Raw genomic sequence first — 18,648 nt, 5'->3', positions numbered from 1 at the left:
CTGTTGTTGTGATTTGGCGCTATATAATTTAAAGTGAATTAGACTCAGCTGAACCTAGAGTCATGATAAAAGGAAAGTATGCCCTAAGGTTTTACACTCTATGGTTTTACATAGCATGTAAATGTTACCAGGTCATAAAGTTAAGTAAATACGACATCAGATGACCTATAAAACATGACAAATTGCAGTACGCTGTGTTATTATTTATTTAACAGAAAATGAACTGAAGTGCAGATCGGTGTGTGAAAAGCTACATACCCACATGATTTAGTGGCTTATAGAACAACTTTTAGCAACAATAACTGTATTATTTGTTCACTTTCTCACATCACTGTGGAGGATTTCTGTCCCACTGTTTTTTCCAATGTTGCTTCAATTCATTTAGTTTTGCAGATATTTGTTCATGCACAGTTTTCTTAAGGTACAGCCTGTTTTCTTTTTCAGTCATTCTGTAGATTTGCTGCTGTGCTTGTGATGATTTTCCCGTTGCATGACCAAATTTTGGCTGAGCTTTAGCTGTCGGACAGATGGCCTCACATTTGACTCTAGAATATTTTGGCATACAGAGGAGTTTGTGGTTGACTCGATGACTGCAAAGTGCCCAGATCCTCTGACTGCAAAACAAACCCAAATCATCACCAATTTATCACCGTACTTGACAGCTGGCATGACATGTTTGTGCTGATTTGCTCTGTTTAGTTTTCACCAAACGTGGTTATGTGCAACCATCTCCACTTTGGTCTCATCTGTCCAAAGGAAATTGTTCCAGATTTTGCAAAGCTAGGCTGTGCTGACATGTTTTTGTTTTTTTGAGAGAAAAAGCCATTCATTCTTGTTCAGTCTTTTTCTAAACATATTGTCTTAAACTTAAACATTTAACTGAGTCTGAGATGTAGCTCATGGGTTTCCTGCATAACATGTGGACAGTGGAAAAAATAGTGATAAAAAACGTGGAGTGTTCACTCACAGCCACACACTTACATGCTGTTAGCATGAAAGCTCTTCACTGTAAGCGAAGACCCAAAGTTCACCAAAACAAAGCGTAGGGGACCACTACGAAAATGTTCCTATCAAAAAACCTGATCAGACACTGAAGTCACACTCATGTAGCTGAACAAGAAAAAATAATCCAACAAAGGAATTTGTTGCATTGAAGAAGAGTATATTTTTGTCTGTATATGCTGTCAGTTATACTTCACCGGAAGAAAATATGATTTGCAAAAATCAGTACAGGGAGGTCATGCTTAGAAAAAATGAAAAATTAAGTGTGATATACAGTTGAATACAAAACAGGCTACTGTCAAGCAAGATCATTTTTCATGGGGTGTAGCCTGGTGGTCCTCTCAGCTGTTGCACTGTGTCACATGCAAGTGCATCCTTACTGCTCCACAGAAACTAACAGCTGGTTTTGGCAGATCTCACCATATGTTTATTATGTCCTGACATGAAAACCATTGAACTGAAAGAGCAGTGTACTTATACAGTGACTCCATATAGCAGAGTGGAGTCCCAACAATGCTGGGACAGGATCCCCTGGAACCCAGATGCTGGTGACGGTGGAGAAGAAGTAATGAAAAGTTAAATGAAGATCTTTTAGTTAGGTGGAGGCAGGGAGGAGGCAGGTCGCACGAATGAGAATGATAGAGCGCTGAGATCAGAAGGACATGAAAAAGTGGGTCACTAGCTTGTAGAAAGTGGGAAAATGAATGGGCTAAAGTGATGAAGACAGACTCGAGTGTTTTAAGAATGGACTAGCAGGTCAAACACACAGATGAGTAAATAGAGAGCTTACTTCTTAAACTTATGCATGAACTTCATTGTTGTTTTGCCACAAACTGAACCACTACTAGTAAAAAAAGAAATCGCAGCTTGTATAAGACCCCCTGGATATTTTTAAACATTTCTAGGGCAATGACTCAAAGCAAAAAGTAGATCAATTACAAAATAAATTACAAAAGGAAATATTTGAGCTTCATAATGGTCCTCCTCCTAAAACAGTGAAGAAGCAGTGTCATTACTAGATTATAGCTGATCAATCAATATCTTAGAAAGATCATAGAAATTTTACTTAAGTTTAGCAGGTCATACTCATACTAATGTTTTTGCAGGTCTTTTAAGTAGCTACTGGAAACCTCTGACAGAGGATGCTAACAGAGCAATGGAACTGATAAAGTGAAGCCTGAGAAAGGTTAAAAGAGGTTAATATTGATCTACTTTAATGTAGTTCCTCCTTTGCATTTTATGTCATTTTATTGTAAGGATTGATATCAGTTGGATTCATAGCAGGAATACTTAAACTATTATGATGTCATTTCACATTAAATTTAGTATTCTGTCCTCTTTTTTTTTTTTTTTTTTTTCTTCTCCCATCTCCTGAAGGATGATGCCCCGCGGTCAAACCTGCTTGGTTTCGTCCCTGTTACTTCACCCTGTCATTGGACTTCAGATGTTTCACTGGCAGCCTGAGCGCTCCTAAGTGCTCGCTATCAACTTGCCTGGCTGTCATCCTAGAGAGGTGATGCGACGGTTTGTCTACTGCAAGGTGGTGTTGACCACCTCTTTAGTGTGGGTGCTGGTGGATGTGTTCTTGCTGTTGTACTTCAGCGAGTGTAACAAATGTGATGATAGGAAGGACCGCTCGCTGCTCCCTGCTCTTCGAGGTAAGTTGATGTTGCAGAATTTCCCTGTTATTTTGTATCAAACATGCATGAGAATGTAAGCTGGAGACAATAATACCTTCTAAAATTTCACTTGAGTGTAAAATATTCATCATCTGTGACAAATCCTATTAAAACAGTTCACTGAGGGGAAAGCTTTGCCTGAAAGAGCAGAAAAACACATAAAACATATGAAACAGTTAATAGTTGATGGTAATGTAAGAAAAGGTAGGAATTCTGGTTTTATAACTACAAAAACATTAATACATTTATAGGAATTAGACATTTCTGATGTAGTGTCTTTTTTGCTCAATGGACTATGAAACAAAACTGATGAAATTGAGTTTTTTGTTGTTGTTGTAAAACTGTGCTTTTCTGTATAAAGGTGTGCTGCTCAAATCACTTTAACACACTTCCTCTTGGAGAGTTAATTTCCTCACATGTCCTCAAGTAAGCAGGTTTCTAAGAAGCTTAGTAATCTGCTTTTAAGGTTAGAATGATGCTGAGCTCCAAGTTACTGTCTCATTACCATACAAAAGTCAGCAGTTACATTGGATGTTATTTTGCATTTAAGATCGCAGGATTTTCTGTGTATATGAACTATATCTTAGGATTGCTGTCAAACACTGGATTTTGCAATGTCTCTGCAGGTGTTTCAAGTTTTATCTTGTTTAGTGTACCCCTGTTTTATTTTGTTTTTTCAGCTGTCAAATGAAAATATAATTTTTAGTCTAGCACAAATTCACTGCTATATTTTGGGTTTAAAATAGTTCTTTGCTTGGATTCACATTAGTGAAAACAAGTCTTGCATGAAAAATTTGCTTTGTCAGTACTGCAAACCTGCTGAAAACACAATAAAGCACGTGTTAGTATGTTAAGTAGACAAAACAAGCTCTGAGGCTGAATAATGAAGCCCTTGGGGTTCCACGAATGACTGCTCGAGGCCGATTAAGTATTCCCTATAGAATATGATTTAAAAATGCTTAACTTCAGACAGAAAATTCATATCTCTTGCAGTTTAATATAAAAATAAGTTTTGTATATGTCTCCATAACAAATTTCTTCTTTCTAAAAAATATCTACAAGGCAGTTTTAGGTTATCAGGAGTATGGCTGCTTTGGTACACCAGTGCAACAGCTTGATAAACAAAATGTGTAATCAATGACACCAATCAAGTGGTAGCAACTCAGTGCATTTAGACATGGTCAAGATGACCCACTGAAGTGGATCATCAGAATGGGAGCAAAAAGGTGAACTAAGTGACTTTGAATTTGGTGGTGTTGTTGGTGGCAGATGGGGAGATTTCATAAACTTGGCTTTACAGAAAATGGTCCAAAAAAGAGAAAATCTCCAATGAGCTGCAGTTGTCTTTGTGAAAATACCTTGTTGATGTGAGAGGTCAGAGGAAAATGGCCACACTGGTTTAGGCTGGTAGAATCAGGGTGCGTTATTACATGTCAAACCATGAAGCAGAAGACCACACCGGGTGCCACTCTTGTCAAGTCAGCCTCAGTTGCCTGTTTTCCTATAATTCGCATGGTCTCACTTGATTGATCTCCATTCTGCATTGTTGCTGATCATATCTATTCCTTTATGTGCTCATCTTCAGATGGCATTTTCCAGCAGGACAATGCACCTTGTTACAAAGCTCGGATCATCTCAAGCTGTGAATGGTCTTCATTGTCACCAGATCTCAATACTATAGAGCAACGTTGGGATGTGGTGGAACTGAAAATTCTCTTCTTGGATGTGCAACAACTGTGTGATGTTGTCATATCAATATAGACCAAAATCTTCCTGGAATCTTTGTTACATCTATGCCAAGAATAATTAAGCCAGTTCTGTGTACTTACATTTCACAGATGGTACATTAATTCTAATTGGCTGGAATCTTTCTATGAACAAAGCCCCTTACCTGTCATGTACCACCAGAGAGAGTTACAGTTAAAGTACATATCAGAGACTTGTAGAAGCACTCTGTGTGATGTGTGTTCATGGTCTTCTGTGGTTATGTGTTCAAGAGGAGCTTCTCTGATCTTTAATGAAATGGCAGCTGTGCCAGGCAGGAAGCAGAGCAGAGCAGGAGAGGGAAGAAGAGGAGGTAATGTCTGGATGAAAAAGAATGGATTGAGCCTAAGGAGGAGACTCCAACTGTGTAACACTACACAGATCTTTTTCTACGTAAACGAGAATGAAAACAACAGGGGAACCTTAGGAGCCATGTGATGATGACTGCACAAAATCTGCACGCTCACGTGTGTGTTGGTCTCAGCTGTGGCTTCTTCTCTTACCTGGCATTGCCTAAATAGCATGTTGGCTACTGTTCTGATATTCCACTTTTACATCTTTCTCTCTTCCAGAACCTTTCTTTCTGATTTAGCTACCACAGCATTACAGAAGGTTGGAAATATTCTAGAAAACCAAGCAATTTAATTAGATTGCTAATTGCACTGGTCTGTTGAAGTGTTTCTTTAGGCCTCTAGGTTCTCTCTTTTGTTAAAATCCTGGGTTCAGACTGTTTCAACACTTATCCATGCGTACACTGACTCGGGCTCAGAACGTCATTAGGAAGTTGGGCCCTAATCAACTGATAAGGACTTGGAAACCAGGTCAAGAAGTGTCATTAGGGAGTGTCAGTTTATGATAATTCAGAGACTGATAAATTATCAGGCCCTTCAAATGTTATGGGCTCCTTTAAGAAAGTGACCGATGATGTGAAGTGAAGCTAATTGGTGCCTACAGAGTAGGGGAAGACTATTAAAAGATGTCCCTTCCAGCTTGCATTTTCCACTAGGACAAGCTTTATGACCATTGAAGGCTTTGGAAAAAAAATCACAATGCCAACACAAAGCTCACAACAAAGATGCACGGATGTGTTTAGTGCACATGGTTCGTAGCTAACAATCAAAACATGACAACTCTTACCTGTATAGTTTAAGTTGGATCTTGAGAATTTACACATAATTACACATTTAACTCTCATTTTAGCACCTTTCGCTGCCTTTCATTTGCCCTTTTAACCCTATTTTCACATTAGCATATCTAATACTTTGTCAGCCGCTATAAATTAGGCAGTACAAATTAGCTTTCAGATAACACAAACCTGTACTGTACAGCTTCCAGCTTTTAGTCATTGCACTGCTGCTTGGCCGCCATCCATCTATCAAGCAATATTGCACAGTCTCAGCTTTGCAGCTGGCAATTTCACTACAATTTCTTTAGAAACCCAAACTACTATTGATGGTTTGCTTGGTGCTCTCTCTCTTTCAGCAGGACGTTTATCCACACACAAAGAATGATGGATTGGAGTATGGCTGGAGCAGGCTGAGAATGTTTTGATGCTCAGTCATGCAGCTCGAGAGCTGTGTCCATCAGATGTCAGCTAGTGTCCAAATGAAGAGTGTCAGCAGCATTATAAAGAAAACCCAGGATCAGTTTAGGTTACAATCCGACCGATCCCAGTCCGTCTCCACAAAGGGGTCTTAGGAAATCCTCTTAGCAGGAGGCCATGCAGCTAATGTGAACTATGTGTCCCCCTTTCATGGAAATCACAGCCTCTGTTCTAAGAGATTATTAGAGAGAAAGAGAGTGAGAGAGAGCAGAGCCATAAATCAATGGGTGGTTACTTACCTTCGGTGAAAGAAGCTTGCGCTGTGCAGCACCAGTAGCAATTCTGATATTTTCCAGGCCTTTCATAGCAAAAACTGTAGCAATTGTTTTGCTGTCATGCTGCTTTTTTTTCACCTATTAATACATCGGCCTAAATCTCTGAATTCAAAACCTCCTAATAGATTAAATTTTTAAATTAAATATAGCTGGCAAAGTGTACAGTGCTTAATACCCTGTCAGCCTAAGCCAGAACCACCAGGAGAGGGCTTAAGCGGAGTGGATGCACTGTCGCTGTGTTAAAGGTTTTTCTCTGCTGAGCATGCACTGATGTTTGAAGAAACACATTTTTCCTTGCTTTTAATAGCACAGGCTTTTAGAGGCTTTCACTTTTTTTTGTATATACAGTATTATAATAATGTAATAAATGTGAACATGATGTACTGTTCATATGTGAACACCAGCTGCCAGTACATTTATTTCTGTTATCAAACGCACATGCACATTGATCTGGAAAATTAGGTTTTCATGCTCTGGGTGCTATATGAGTTTAGAAAATTTACAAAGTGGACAGAAATAGAACACGCACGCTTTTCTGCACTCTCCTTGTTCCACAAGGTCCATTTTTTATGCAGTAGGATTTGTTTTATGATGCAGTTTGATGTTAATTTTTTGCCTCATTGGTGAGAAAAAATATGTTTTCTTATCAAATATTTTTCTGTGGTGTCCTTGTTACGTTACAGCAGTGATATCACGGAGCCACGAGGGTCCAGGTGAGATGGGCAAAGCGGTAAACATCCCTAAGGATGACCAGGAGAAAATGAAGGAGCTCTTTAAGATTAACCAGTTCAATCTGATGGCCAGTGATATGATTGCACTCAACAGGAGTCTGCCAGATGTGAGGCTGGATGGGTGCGTAGGCTCGTGTGTCCTCACTAACAGCAGATCTTTGATATCCATCACATTTCATGGCACATAATGTTTTTACCGTCATTGCTAAGAGGCTTGTTTTGTTTTTGGTTTTTTTTGTCAGATTTTTACTAACATATAATTAACTCAGAGTTACTGAGAAAGCAACAGAGAATAATAGAACAAGACTGACTCACTCTACTCAAAGCAAACAGCCTGGTAAGAATACAGAGGTGACTTCCATGGTCGACACCATATCTGGCATTTTATTCTTGGAGGAATTTTTATAGTGATAAGCCGCTACACAAAAACCAGAGCCAAGTATGTGACGCACTTACAGTTTTGAGCAAGAGCTGAACGAAGCTGTACGGAGACTATTTGAGTGCGAAGGAGACTGCAGAGAGAGCTTAATGATATCTGGAAGTGAAATCAAGAAATTATGCTATCAAATTGATTGAAAGATGCTTATCTAGTCTCATAAGGACTGCAGAAACTAAGGAAATGTAAGAAAAGTTTTATGATAATTTAAATAGAATTTAAACAGTTGGGTCCATTACATGTTATTAGTAATAACAACTGTACCCACTGTGAAAGATATCTTTAATAATGACTATCATTTCCATGCAGGATCTATTAGGTCCCTCGCGTTTTGCATTAGGCTTGACATTTGAATGGGAGTAGGGTTTGTTTACTGTCATTCAAGAGCCTCTTGAACACCTAATGAAAATTCAAAATGCATCTTGTATGAAACATGGGCACATTCATTTAAGGCTGCTGATATGCACAGACGTTTGCCTAGTGCGGAGACAATATCCAAGTGATTCATGTTTAACTATTCCAGTTGAGTTCTTCACGGCACTTTTCATTAAGTGGTTATCAGAGTCTCTACCTGTCAAATGAGAAATAAGCCACAAAATTATCTTTCTAAACTCCTACATTCTTTTTGTTTTAGCTCCTGTTTTTGCCTGTTTCAAGAAGAAGACCACTCCAGATTGTCTGGGATGTGGAAAAACTGTATAAAATACAATACATAAAAATTTATACAGTGCAAAAGAAGATCTATATTAGAGAGAAAAAGTTGAACATTCAGATGATGTGAACTCTGTATTTCTGCCCAATATGGGTCCATATAAATAATACAGCATCTTTATTACAGCGCACAGCTGAGCTGTGCAAAATTTCACCAGCATTATGTCTTCAAGGCAGCCTCCTGGCCTAGTTATGTCAGTCAGTGCTGTCACATTGAATAGACAGGACAGAACTAGCAATGCTGCCTGCTCCGGTAACCCCCCCCCCCCCCCCCTCCCCCACATCACCACCTCCTCTAGCCATACATGCTGCCTTCACTGTCCACATCCTCTTCTGTAATGTAGCTAATTCTTTATTCAACAGCACTGACTACAGCACCGTCCCACATTTACACCCTTTGGCGTTGACAGACGTCACATTAATCCAAGGACATGCTGACATAGCTGTCAACACTGGTTTAACTTTTTCTACTTTCTTTCTCAATATCTTTCAGTAAACCTATTGTGACAGTGTTTTTGCACTGATGGCGAAACTGGATAACACTTGGGAACTTTATGTTCTCTGATACAAAATAATGGGCTGCATTTTGAAACTAACTCAGTAGTAGTACAGCAACAGATTAGATGCTCTGTGCAGTGGTTCAAACATATTGAGAAATTATGTTTGTCATTGTAAATGACCATTTTAGTTTTGGGATACATTTTCAAAGTATGAATCCTTTTAATAAACAGAATATCAAAGATTATAACAAATGATAATCAGATCATCAGCTATCGTAACATTACAGTTTTACCATATATTAACCTTTTAGAAACTTTAATTGTCACAGCTTGTAATTTTACAGGACTAAATTATTTGAGACTAAAAGTATAATTGTTTTTCTTTCAAAAAATGAAATAATATTTTTAAAATTTGTTATACAGTAATACATATTGTTACACAATAATCTGCAATCTCCAACAATTGTCAGTGTAAAAATCTAAACAGTCTAAGATTAATATATTGTAAAATGGTGATTACATATTAATAATTATCAGTATGAAAAACATCCAGTATAGTTAAAATATTTGTGAAATATTTGAACTATAAAAAAATAAAAATTTAATGTTATTTTATCAACAAAGGACAAAAACACTCTTTAAATTAACTGTCAGCAGATATGGATTTAAATTAATAGGGTTTATTAAAGCTCTGACTTTTCACCTAGTTTGTTGACTCTGCATATCTAAGGGAACTTTCCTCTGTAAAGTCTTATGTCACTGATTTGCCTTTTCCCCCCCTGTGTTACTCTGTCAGCTGTAAGACCAAAGTGTACTCAGATGACCTGCCCAACACCAGCATTGTCATCGTGTTTCACAACGAGGCATGGAGCACGCTGCTGCGAACTGTTCACAGCGTCATCAACCGCTCTCCTAAACACTTGCTGGTGGAAATTATCCTAGTTGATGATGCCAGCGAGCGAGGTTTGTAATCTGTGTACGTTAACAAAGTATACAGGATGTATGTGATGGAGTACTGTAGGATGATTATGATAAAAGGGATCCACGTTTCTGGCTGTGTAGCAAGATAAATTAAAGCTAATCTAGCTTTTTTTTTTTTAAGTAAAGAATTTCTTCCTTTATTGGTTATGCTATTATTTTAGGTGGCACATCCACCTCTGATGAGTCAAGAAACAATATTTATGCGCTCAAGTAATTATGGTCTTACTATCTTTACCTTATTTTTTAATTTGCAGTTCTGTAACCCATAAATATGACATATAATCCCAATAGGTAGTAGCTAAAAACCTTGTTTTCAAATGTTATTTTATTTTGGAATCCATAAGATCTCAGCTGGACATAAGCTGACTAGCTCGAATTGATAATTTGATGACCTGATTGAAATCTCATCATCATATTGTCCATATTTAACTTGTTATGAATTTTCTTTTGCATAATTTCTTTCAGATTTCCTAAAGAAGAAACTGGAGAACTATGTGCGTACTCTGGAGGTGCCGGTGAGGATCCTGAGGATGGAGCAGCGTTCAGGTCTAATCAGAGCCAGGTTGAGGGGGGCAGCCGCCACCACCGGTCAGGTCATCACCTTTCTTGATGCTCACTGCGAGTGTACTGTTGGCTGGCTAGAGCCCCTGCTGGCTCGCATCAAAGAGGACAGGTAGGAGCTAAAATTGACATCACTAAGTATTTTGAATTTAATGCTGTTTTTTTGAAGGCACTGATAGGAAATCACACATATGTTTGACGTTTTTGCAGCAGTGCACCACACTACTGCAAAACCTCCTATTGTTTTGACAGTTTAGTGTTACTATTGAGCCCTAAAAACGCTTTATTACTGCAGTTGTTATCATATTTCGCCTTGGTTGCATCACTGGGTACTTGAGCCAAAACTATCTGAATACTGATGGGAAAGCAAACTTTCAGTTATTAATACGCTGCCTGGCACTGCTGATATGAGATAATAATTATGCTGCAACCTCAGAGGAAAAGATAGCTTCTGTCAATCTGCAGGTTATGCAAACTGTGTAGAGTGTAAGGTTGAGAACCCAAAAAACAGACACAGGAGGCAGCAGGGTTTAACAAAAGGTAAGCCGTTTAATTAGGCTGATGGCAGACGTCCACAGAGCAAAACACGAAGAGAAACAAAACCTAAGCCGCAAGAGCATGAAGACAAAACCACCCGGGTGATGATCACAGACAGGGACAGAGGGGAAGACAACAACACTTATATGACAGTATTTATAATTAAGGGAAAGTGGACACAGCCCTGTAACGAGACACAGGTGAAGATAATCAAAGACAGCGAGTCAGGTGGGGAAGTAAGACTAAATCCAAAACACCGGAGACGAATCATTACAGGGAAAAAAAGGGAAATGGCTAATAAATGCAGAGATTAGACACACACCTACACACAGCAGCTTTACACTAAGGCAAATACTGGGAAATTTCAGTAAAGTTATACAAGAAAGTCATTAAAGCAAAATAATCACAGCATCAAAAAAGAAACTGTAATAATAAACAAAACCACCAACAAATAAGAATCCTGGGACCATGACAATTAACACCGTCATCATGTCAACACTATATGACTTACGCAGTATCTGTATTAAGTGGGCAAAGGTTTGAGTTTGCTGCATCTGTAAAACCATTAAACAAATAGCTTTGATTTAAAGTGATGAAGAATTCATTTAATTTATGCTGTTTATCAAAATATTAAGATACTACATAAGGCATTTGCCCATGCTCTGTAGACACATTTATGCCATCCACTGTTTCTGTGTGACAGTAATGAATGATGATGATCCTCTTGTGATTCTTACCTTATCTGAGGTCAGACACATTAATTTACCCTCAGGAGGAAATTGGTATCATATGACTCCGAATATTGTATTATGGAGCCATTACACTTTTACTGAATGCTGCTGCACATGTATTGATGTCTTTAAGTCTGAGTGCAGACTGTTGAGATGGTGCAGAAATTACACTGTATGTTCAAAGATTAAATTTCCAGACCTGCTCTTTTTGATAAAGAAATAATTTTGTCTGTGACTATCCTGAGAGGAAGTACATGCATTTATCTTACAAAATAATACCTGTGCAACCATACTTCCTACACATCTGCACCGCCCTTCAATAAAAACAACGCAGGGATTCCAAGAAACTGTATTTACATTGTCTTCCAACACACAGAACTGAGAATGTTTATCGTTGTTTGTCAGCTGCCCAAGAATTTCGGTGGTCCTGTGTTCGATTTTGTTCAATGTATAATATGTAAAATGTTTAAATAAAACCTCTTATTGTGGGGTAGCTACAGTCTTACTGTGCTGTTGTAATGCATGCAAGAAAATTGTCTCGATCAAATAAACATAGACATTGTCTGGATGGCAGCATATAAAACATAGAATATATCTTTTTAAAAATATATCCCATAAGATTTTAGCCTTTCAACTGCGCTGGTAATAAGTTGGGTGGTCCTTTTCCTCTTTATCCCATAGGATGTAGGATCTGTGATTTCCATCACACCACCTGACAGTTTGCCTACTTCCTCTCAATCCATCTTAAATGAGCTCGGGCTCCGTTTTTCTTTGCATGGTAAATTTTTAGCTGCGATAAAATTGCGTTCAGTTGCAATGATTTTCAGAGCCCGTGAAGTGATTTCCATTACAGAATTGTAGCTGTTGTTGTTTTTTTTTTTTTGTTTTTTTTCTACTGCAGTGTTGCCTGAGGGCAAATTCAAAATATTCAAGCTTCAATATTGGTTTTCTCCGTGTCCCTTGTGTACCGAGATCTCCCCGGATTTTCTGAATATTGCTTGCATAATTTCAGAAATGAAATTATTGTGTTATTCCATGTGCCTGCTTTTCTAGGTGTTTTTGTTGTCACTGTTGATCTTTTCTTTGGTCACTTCCGCTTTCCCACTATTTTAAATTCCACTCATTCTTAATTTTGTCGTCATCCCCTCTGATCCCGTAATCTTCTTGACTCCTTCTCCAAAGCCAATCAGCCTCTCAGATCCCTGTCCTTTAAAACACAATGTCATTCTGCCCTTCAAACTGTTACACAATCCTCATTCCCCCAGCTCCACCTTAAAAATGTTGTTAGATATAAATTCAACATATTAAGCTATTATATATTCCACCTAATATTCAATATATTGTCTTTATTTTGTGTTTAGGGTTTAAATGACTTCTGTTTTGACTTCGTATTTCATAAGTTGAAACAGGGATTCATCTCTGTTTTTACAGAAATGTTGTTTATATTACAGCAGCTGAGTGGACAAAAGGAGAACAACACATTTGATGATTTAATTTTCATATTTTCTTGTAACTTTTTAAAGACTAACCAGTTAATTGATTAATCAAAACGTGAATGTTCAGCTGATTGCAGCGCTTTACGATTAATGATCATTTTCTTCAGAACATTTAATAATGTGAGTAATAGCTAGTTGCTGGCATGGTGTGCATAGAATTTGCAGTTACAACCCAGAACCTGATTTCTTCACAGTATGCGGTCGATTTTATGATGGTGGGATGTTGAGGCACGTTGAATATGATAATGAACCACATGCTTCATTTCAGTCAAGCCTGTTTCATCATACATGTGAACATTATGGCACTTTGTGTTTCAGGACTGCAGTGGTGTGCCCTATCATAGATGTCATCAGCGACGAGACATTTGAATACATGGCAGGCTCTGATATGACTTACGGTGGATTCAACTGGAAGCTGAATTTTCGATGGTATCCTGTTCCCCAGCGGGAGATGGATCGACGCAAAGGGGATAGAACACTCCCTGTCAGGTACATCTGTGTGTGGCTTTGCACTTGCATATCGTCTTGAAATAAGAGAGGCGAGATCAGATTAAACGCTGAAAAAGTTGGAAATATTTTGTAAGCTTAATTAAATGCAGCTTTTTTTCTGTACAGCAGGCTACAGAGGAAATGCTGAAAGTTAAATTTCTCTACAAAATATTATTTTATAAAAAGCTCCATTTTTATCTAGAGCTAGAAATAGATCATCTTTCCCTCTGTGTCCCACTGATGCCAGCTTCTGCCTAAATGGCATCCACAGAGTTGTGATGTTTCTCTTTGTAGTATAAGCATCCATGTATTTTGAAACAGGAAAATAGAAACTGCTTAGAGCTGCCTTTTTTGGCTTCACAAAACTCATCTGTATGCAAATCACTCCAAGCAGCAAACAATATCCTTTATTTAGGACTGACTTGAGTATAGAATGAATTAAAAGATAAAAGTAATTGCCCCTCTAAGGCTTTGTTTCAAATTGTCAAACAAATTGGCCTGTTATTATATCCTCAATGTTCCTCTTAGTTACAAAAAGATGCTAACGAATTCAGTATGAGGAAATGAAATATTACAAAAAGGTTTTGTGTTGTTGCCTTAATTTATGTTTTTTGCAGGACTCCCACCATGGCAGGAGGATTATTCTCTATAGACAAGACGTATTTTGAAGAAATTGGGAGTTACGATCCAGGGATGGATATCTGGGGAGGAGAAAACCTGGAAATGTCTTTTAGAGTGAGTGGTTTCTCTGTGTACCAGCACATGTTTCTGCCTTTTGATGTTCCCTTTTTATAGATATTTATAGATATTATAAAATTGGATGATCTTTCTAAATATAAAAAAAATAAAAAATACACTGTTGCAAACATTTTTTGTTTCCTGCTGCAACCATGTGGTTGCTGCTGCTGATTTTTTTGTGAGAGTCTCTCTTTGTGCATCATCCTGGCAAATGTACTATTGTGCATTGATGGGTTTGAGCACTTTGGCAGACATCTGTGGACAGATTTTTGTCATTGTTGTAATGTCACAACTGTACAGGATGTACTCATGAAACCTTGCAGATGTGGAACTGACATCACATGAAAGCCTTAGATGTGTGTGCTCATATTACATGTTGGTGTGTACTTAGCTTTGAGCTTACACAAACATAAGGGAAAAATATTTAGTCTCTTTGCTTTATGTTTGTACAGTTTATTGTAAAAAGTATATGTTATTATTACCAGTTAGTGATAGTGTGGTTCGTACTTCACCTCATGAGTCTCTCTGAATTTGCTATCATTGAAAATTTAGTTCTGGGGACACTTACTGTACCAGAAACTATGACAAGGGCAGTTTATAGAAGGTGTTTTTGTCTTCCTGTCGCAGCTTGTCGTTAGTAATCAGAAAACATGAAGTGCTGTTATAAGGCATGCCTGTGAGCTGCAGCATCTAGTCACAAACAGATCTACAGTAAGTGTGTGTGTGGTACGATGGTACGCTGTTAAAATTTAAGAGCAAATCTTTTTACTGGTAACAAACGTTATCATTTATGTAGGTCACCTAAGCATCAAGGGGGTAGAACAAAGGGAACAAGCATTCACTGACTGTTTCATCAGTTTTTATCCAGCCTATTTGTCTGCTTTCCTGTCACATACTACATAAATCTGCCTTGTCTCTACGCTTGCAGATTTGGCAATGCGGTGGCTCCTTGGAAATTGTAACATGTTCACATGTGGGCCATGTTTTCCGGAAGGCCACCCCATACAGTTTCCCTGGAGGAACGGGCCAAGTCATCAACAAGAACAACAGGCGCCTGGCCGAAGTCTGGATGGATGATTTCAAAGACTTCTTTTATATCATATCACCAGGTACAGAGCAATGAAACCGCCACCATGTCACTACTACTCTCAGCCACTAAAATGATGCAGAAAACTGAAAACCAAGAGTTTAAATCAGCTCTGCTGATTTTACATGTTATAAAAAAGGTTTCAGTGTGCACTGCTGGTCAAAGGAAGACGTGAACAAACCTCATTGCTGGACCCCTGTGTGGTTAATTTAGCAAATTGGTGTAAAAGGAAAGACATGTCACTTCCATTTTAGTCTTTCATTCTCTTGCAAGGTTTTTTTTTTATTCTTATGCAAATGTACATTTTCTTTTACTTTTATATTTGAATTTAATGCAGCTTTGCCATCTTCAAAGTGGGATTAATTAATTCCTTCTCTCAGATACATTTTTTTTTAGTGCTCTCTTGAACTTGGGTTCAGAAATTAGTCACGAACGGCCATCTTTCAAACAGAGCTCAAACACATATGGACAAACTAGAACAATACGACTGTGCAGATTGAGAGATGAGTACCCCTCCATCTGTCGACTTAGTAATGTGATTACCCTTTTGCAGGAAGCGGTATCCCAGAAATCTCGGGTTAACTGTTTTAGATGCCAGCCAACCTATAAGGGATCATCCCCAATCTTTCGATCTTACGGCACAAATTGTGACCTTCTCTTCCTCTCAGTCAGGCAGGATTCTCCACGGGCATGTGTGCAGACAGAGCCAGGGCTGTGATGGATGATTCTCTGTATATTGTGGCCCCGCGATGACTGTCTGTTCCTCCAGGACATTAGGGAGAATGATCTGGGTTGTGCTGCTGCCAGACCTCCCTTATTGGTGGAGAAGAGCACAGTAGGTTGCTCAGGCTGAATTTGGGAGTGGCATCTGGTGATCCTATTAAAAGTGTACCCCTTTCCTTGTCCTTCCTCTGCACTGGATCTAAGAGGCTATTCATCATGAGCTATAATATGTGTTGCTTAGCCCCCGCAGATAGAAAAAAGAAAGGGAGAGAAAAGTAGCCTTCAGCTCACTGTTTTTATCTGCCAACTTGATATTTCTGTTTCCCACATTAAAGCCTGAGATGGTATTGGTAAGCTGTTTGCAATATCTTAGTTATGTGTGATAGATAGATACATACATACATACAGTGCTGTACGTCTTACATGTTGACTGGTTTTTGAAAGCTGTCCTCTATTTTCCCTCATTGCAATCATGCTCTTTCATATTAAATTACCACCTTGAGTCCATCTGCATTCAAGCTACGAGTCCTCAAGCGGCACTTTAGGAAGAAACCATCTGTCTAATGTGTTTGTAAGTGTCTGTGCCCAGTCGCTGTCTAATCCTTTCTTAGTCTTTAGTTTCATCAAGGCTGATACATCAGGCAGTTCACATTTGGCTAAAGTGACTTACATCATGGCCCACAGTTATTGCACAGCTTTTGCACTTGTGCGCTATTGAAGGAGATGCATCTTCCACATTACACTGTTTGTAAATGGGATTGCAGGCTAACATTATGATTGGGATATTTTCAGGTAAAGCGCTTTGTTTCCCTTCATAAAGGTTCCCTCTGGTGTCGGGTCTCGGTGGTGCACAGACACAACCATCCTATTTTTCAGAGCAGAAAATGTGTCTCTTAATGTGACGGATGATGTTCACTGATACATATGGCTGCATTTCCTGTCTTGACATTTCATTTGCAGGCGTGATGCGGGTGGAGTACGGAGACGTCTCCTCTCGCAAAACCCTCCGTGAGGCCTTAAAGTGCAAACCGTTTTCCTGGTATCTAGAGAACATCTACCCAGACTCCCAGATCCCAAGAAGATACTACTCTCTTGGTGAAGTATGAGCTCTCTTATACTCTAATCTTCTATAATGTATCGCATACACCGGCTCCTTCTGCGTTCAGTCAGATATATCCTTTTAGCGCCTGGCCTCATTTTTTTCATTTTCTTTCAGAAAGACAATATCTCTGTGAGATATAGCCTGAAAATATCAGGATCTAGGAAAGGCTTAAAAAAAGCTGAAAAACAAACAACCAAGTTTGTATTGAACGTGCATAATAAACAGACGTTTGGCTGTTCAAGGAGTCGGTATTGATCCCCCCCACATGTTGAGGCAGTGAGATAAAGCTCGTGTATGCATTCTAGATAGTTTTGTATTCTGCTCTTTAAAGAACAAAAAAAGACTGTTTCCGAGTACCTACCTTAGAAATCAGATTTTTCATAGGGTTGTTAATATGTAGAAATTGTAAGCATGTAGTATGGTTTGATAACTACTCATTTACAGTTTTGACACAGCTTATTTTACGAGAGATTTTTTTAGTTATTTCCCTTCTGCTTTTTTAAAGTGACCACAATCAGCTTCTTGATGAACATAGCTTTGTGCGGGAAGCATTGAAGCGGGGGTCAACTCAGTGCTAACATGGGCCGTGCTATCTGGACATAGATGGAGGTCATGTAAAAGTAATGTCAGTCTAAGAACTGAGTGTGAAATGAGGTTGTAATCCTCTAACACTCATACAGCTGAGGATGAGGGGACTTTTCTCTCTCCTTTGCACTGCTCTCCTATACTGCAGTAAAAACTGGTTTTCTCTATCTCCCTTTAGCCACTGCAGCACCTTTTTTTTTTTTTTTTTCCATTTTCCTCTAAACCAGACTACTTCTGGCTGATTCTCATCCCCCATAACACACAGTCAGCCTTTCCTTAACAGCCAGAACCATTAGGTTTTATATCACTTAATTATTATGAATGCTATTCCGTTCCTGCATGATAGGCATGGTAATGGCTTAGGCAACATACATAGTCAGCTCTGCTTCAGCTCTGTGAATGTAGGAGTTCATTAGATAGCTGAGTTGACTGGAAGTCAGTAGGAGCTGTGATAATTGCTTATTGAGAAGTGTGCAGTCAACTTAGCTCAGTTTCATCTTTAAAAGTGGATATAATGAGCAGAGGTTGGACTAAATTAACTCAGTGACATGGTATATACATGATTTTAGCTATAGGATTTATGGAAGATGGTGACAAACTTTTTCCAGTTTCCAAAAAGAAAGCATCATTAAATCTGTGACTTGCATTTAAAGTGGTTTCAGCATTAGTGATGCTGCAATATTTGCAAACCTGGGGTGGCAACTAACATTATTCTCTGTTATTTGCTTATATGATTATTTTATCAAATGCCAAGAAATAGGTTAATTTTTTAACCCTTTAAAGCCTGAACCATGAAATAATTGCCAGAAAATTAAAGATTTTGGAAATCGAGTGATTATTAAACCTTCTGACAAAGAATTAAAAACAAAACACTGATGTATGTTTCCAAAACTCATGGATCAAATATTTGGGTTTAA

At 38.4% G+C, this 18,648-nt stretch overlaps 1 protein-coding gene across 3 annotated transcripts in view; it reads left to right on the top strand.

The window, feature by feature from the left end:
- The window catches only part of galnt13 (polypeptide N-acetylgalactosaminyltransferase 13), a 36,853-nt gene that overhangs the window by 3,273 nt on the left and 14,932 nt on the right, over positions 1-18,648 (top strand). For all 3 annotated transcript variants that reach the window (XM_085373936.1, XM_085373935.1, XM_085373934.1), the window contains exons 2-9: positions 2,380-2,660; positions 7,007-7,175; positions 9,498-9,664; positions 10,148-10,355; positions 13,326-13,496; positions 14,114-14,231; positions 15,163-15,343; positions 17,005-17,144. In XM_085373936.1, coding sequence (XP_085230062.1) covers positions 2,519-2,660; positions 7,007-7,175; positions 9,498-9,664; positions 10,148-10,355; positions 13,326-13,496; positions 14,114-14,231; positions 15,163-15,343; positions 17,005-17,144 — 1,296 coding nt within the window. In that variant the 5' untranslated portion in view covers positions 2,380-2,518. The remainder of the gene's footprint in view (positions 1-2,379; positions 2,661-7,006; positions 7,176-9,497; positions 9,665-10,147; positions 10,356-13,325; positions 13,497-14,113; positions 14,232-15,162; positions 15,344-17,004; positions 17,145-18,648) is intronic.

Source organism: Diplotaxodon limnothrissa, linkage group LG16 (genome assembly GCF_057381915.1).
Source record: "Diplotaxodon limnothrissa isolate DT_005_m linkage group LG16, D_limnothrissa_male_GT1.1, whole genome shotgun sequence".
Lineage (NCBI taxonomy): Eukaryota > Metazoa > Chordata > Actinopteri > Cichliformes > Cichlidae > Diplotaxodon > Diplotaxodon limnothrissa.
This window is presented reverse-complemented; position numbering and strand designations above follow the sequence as displayed.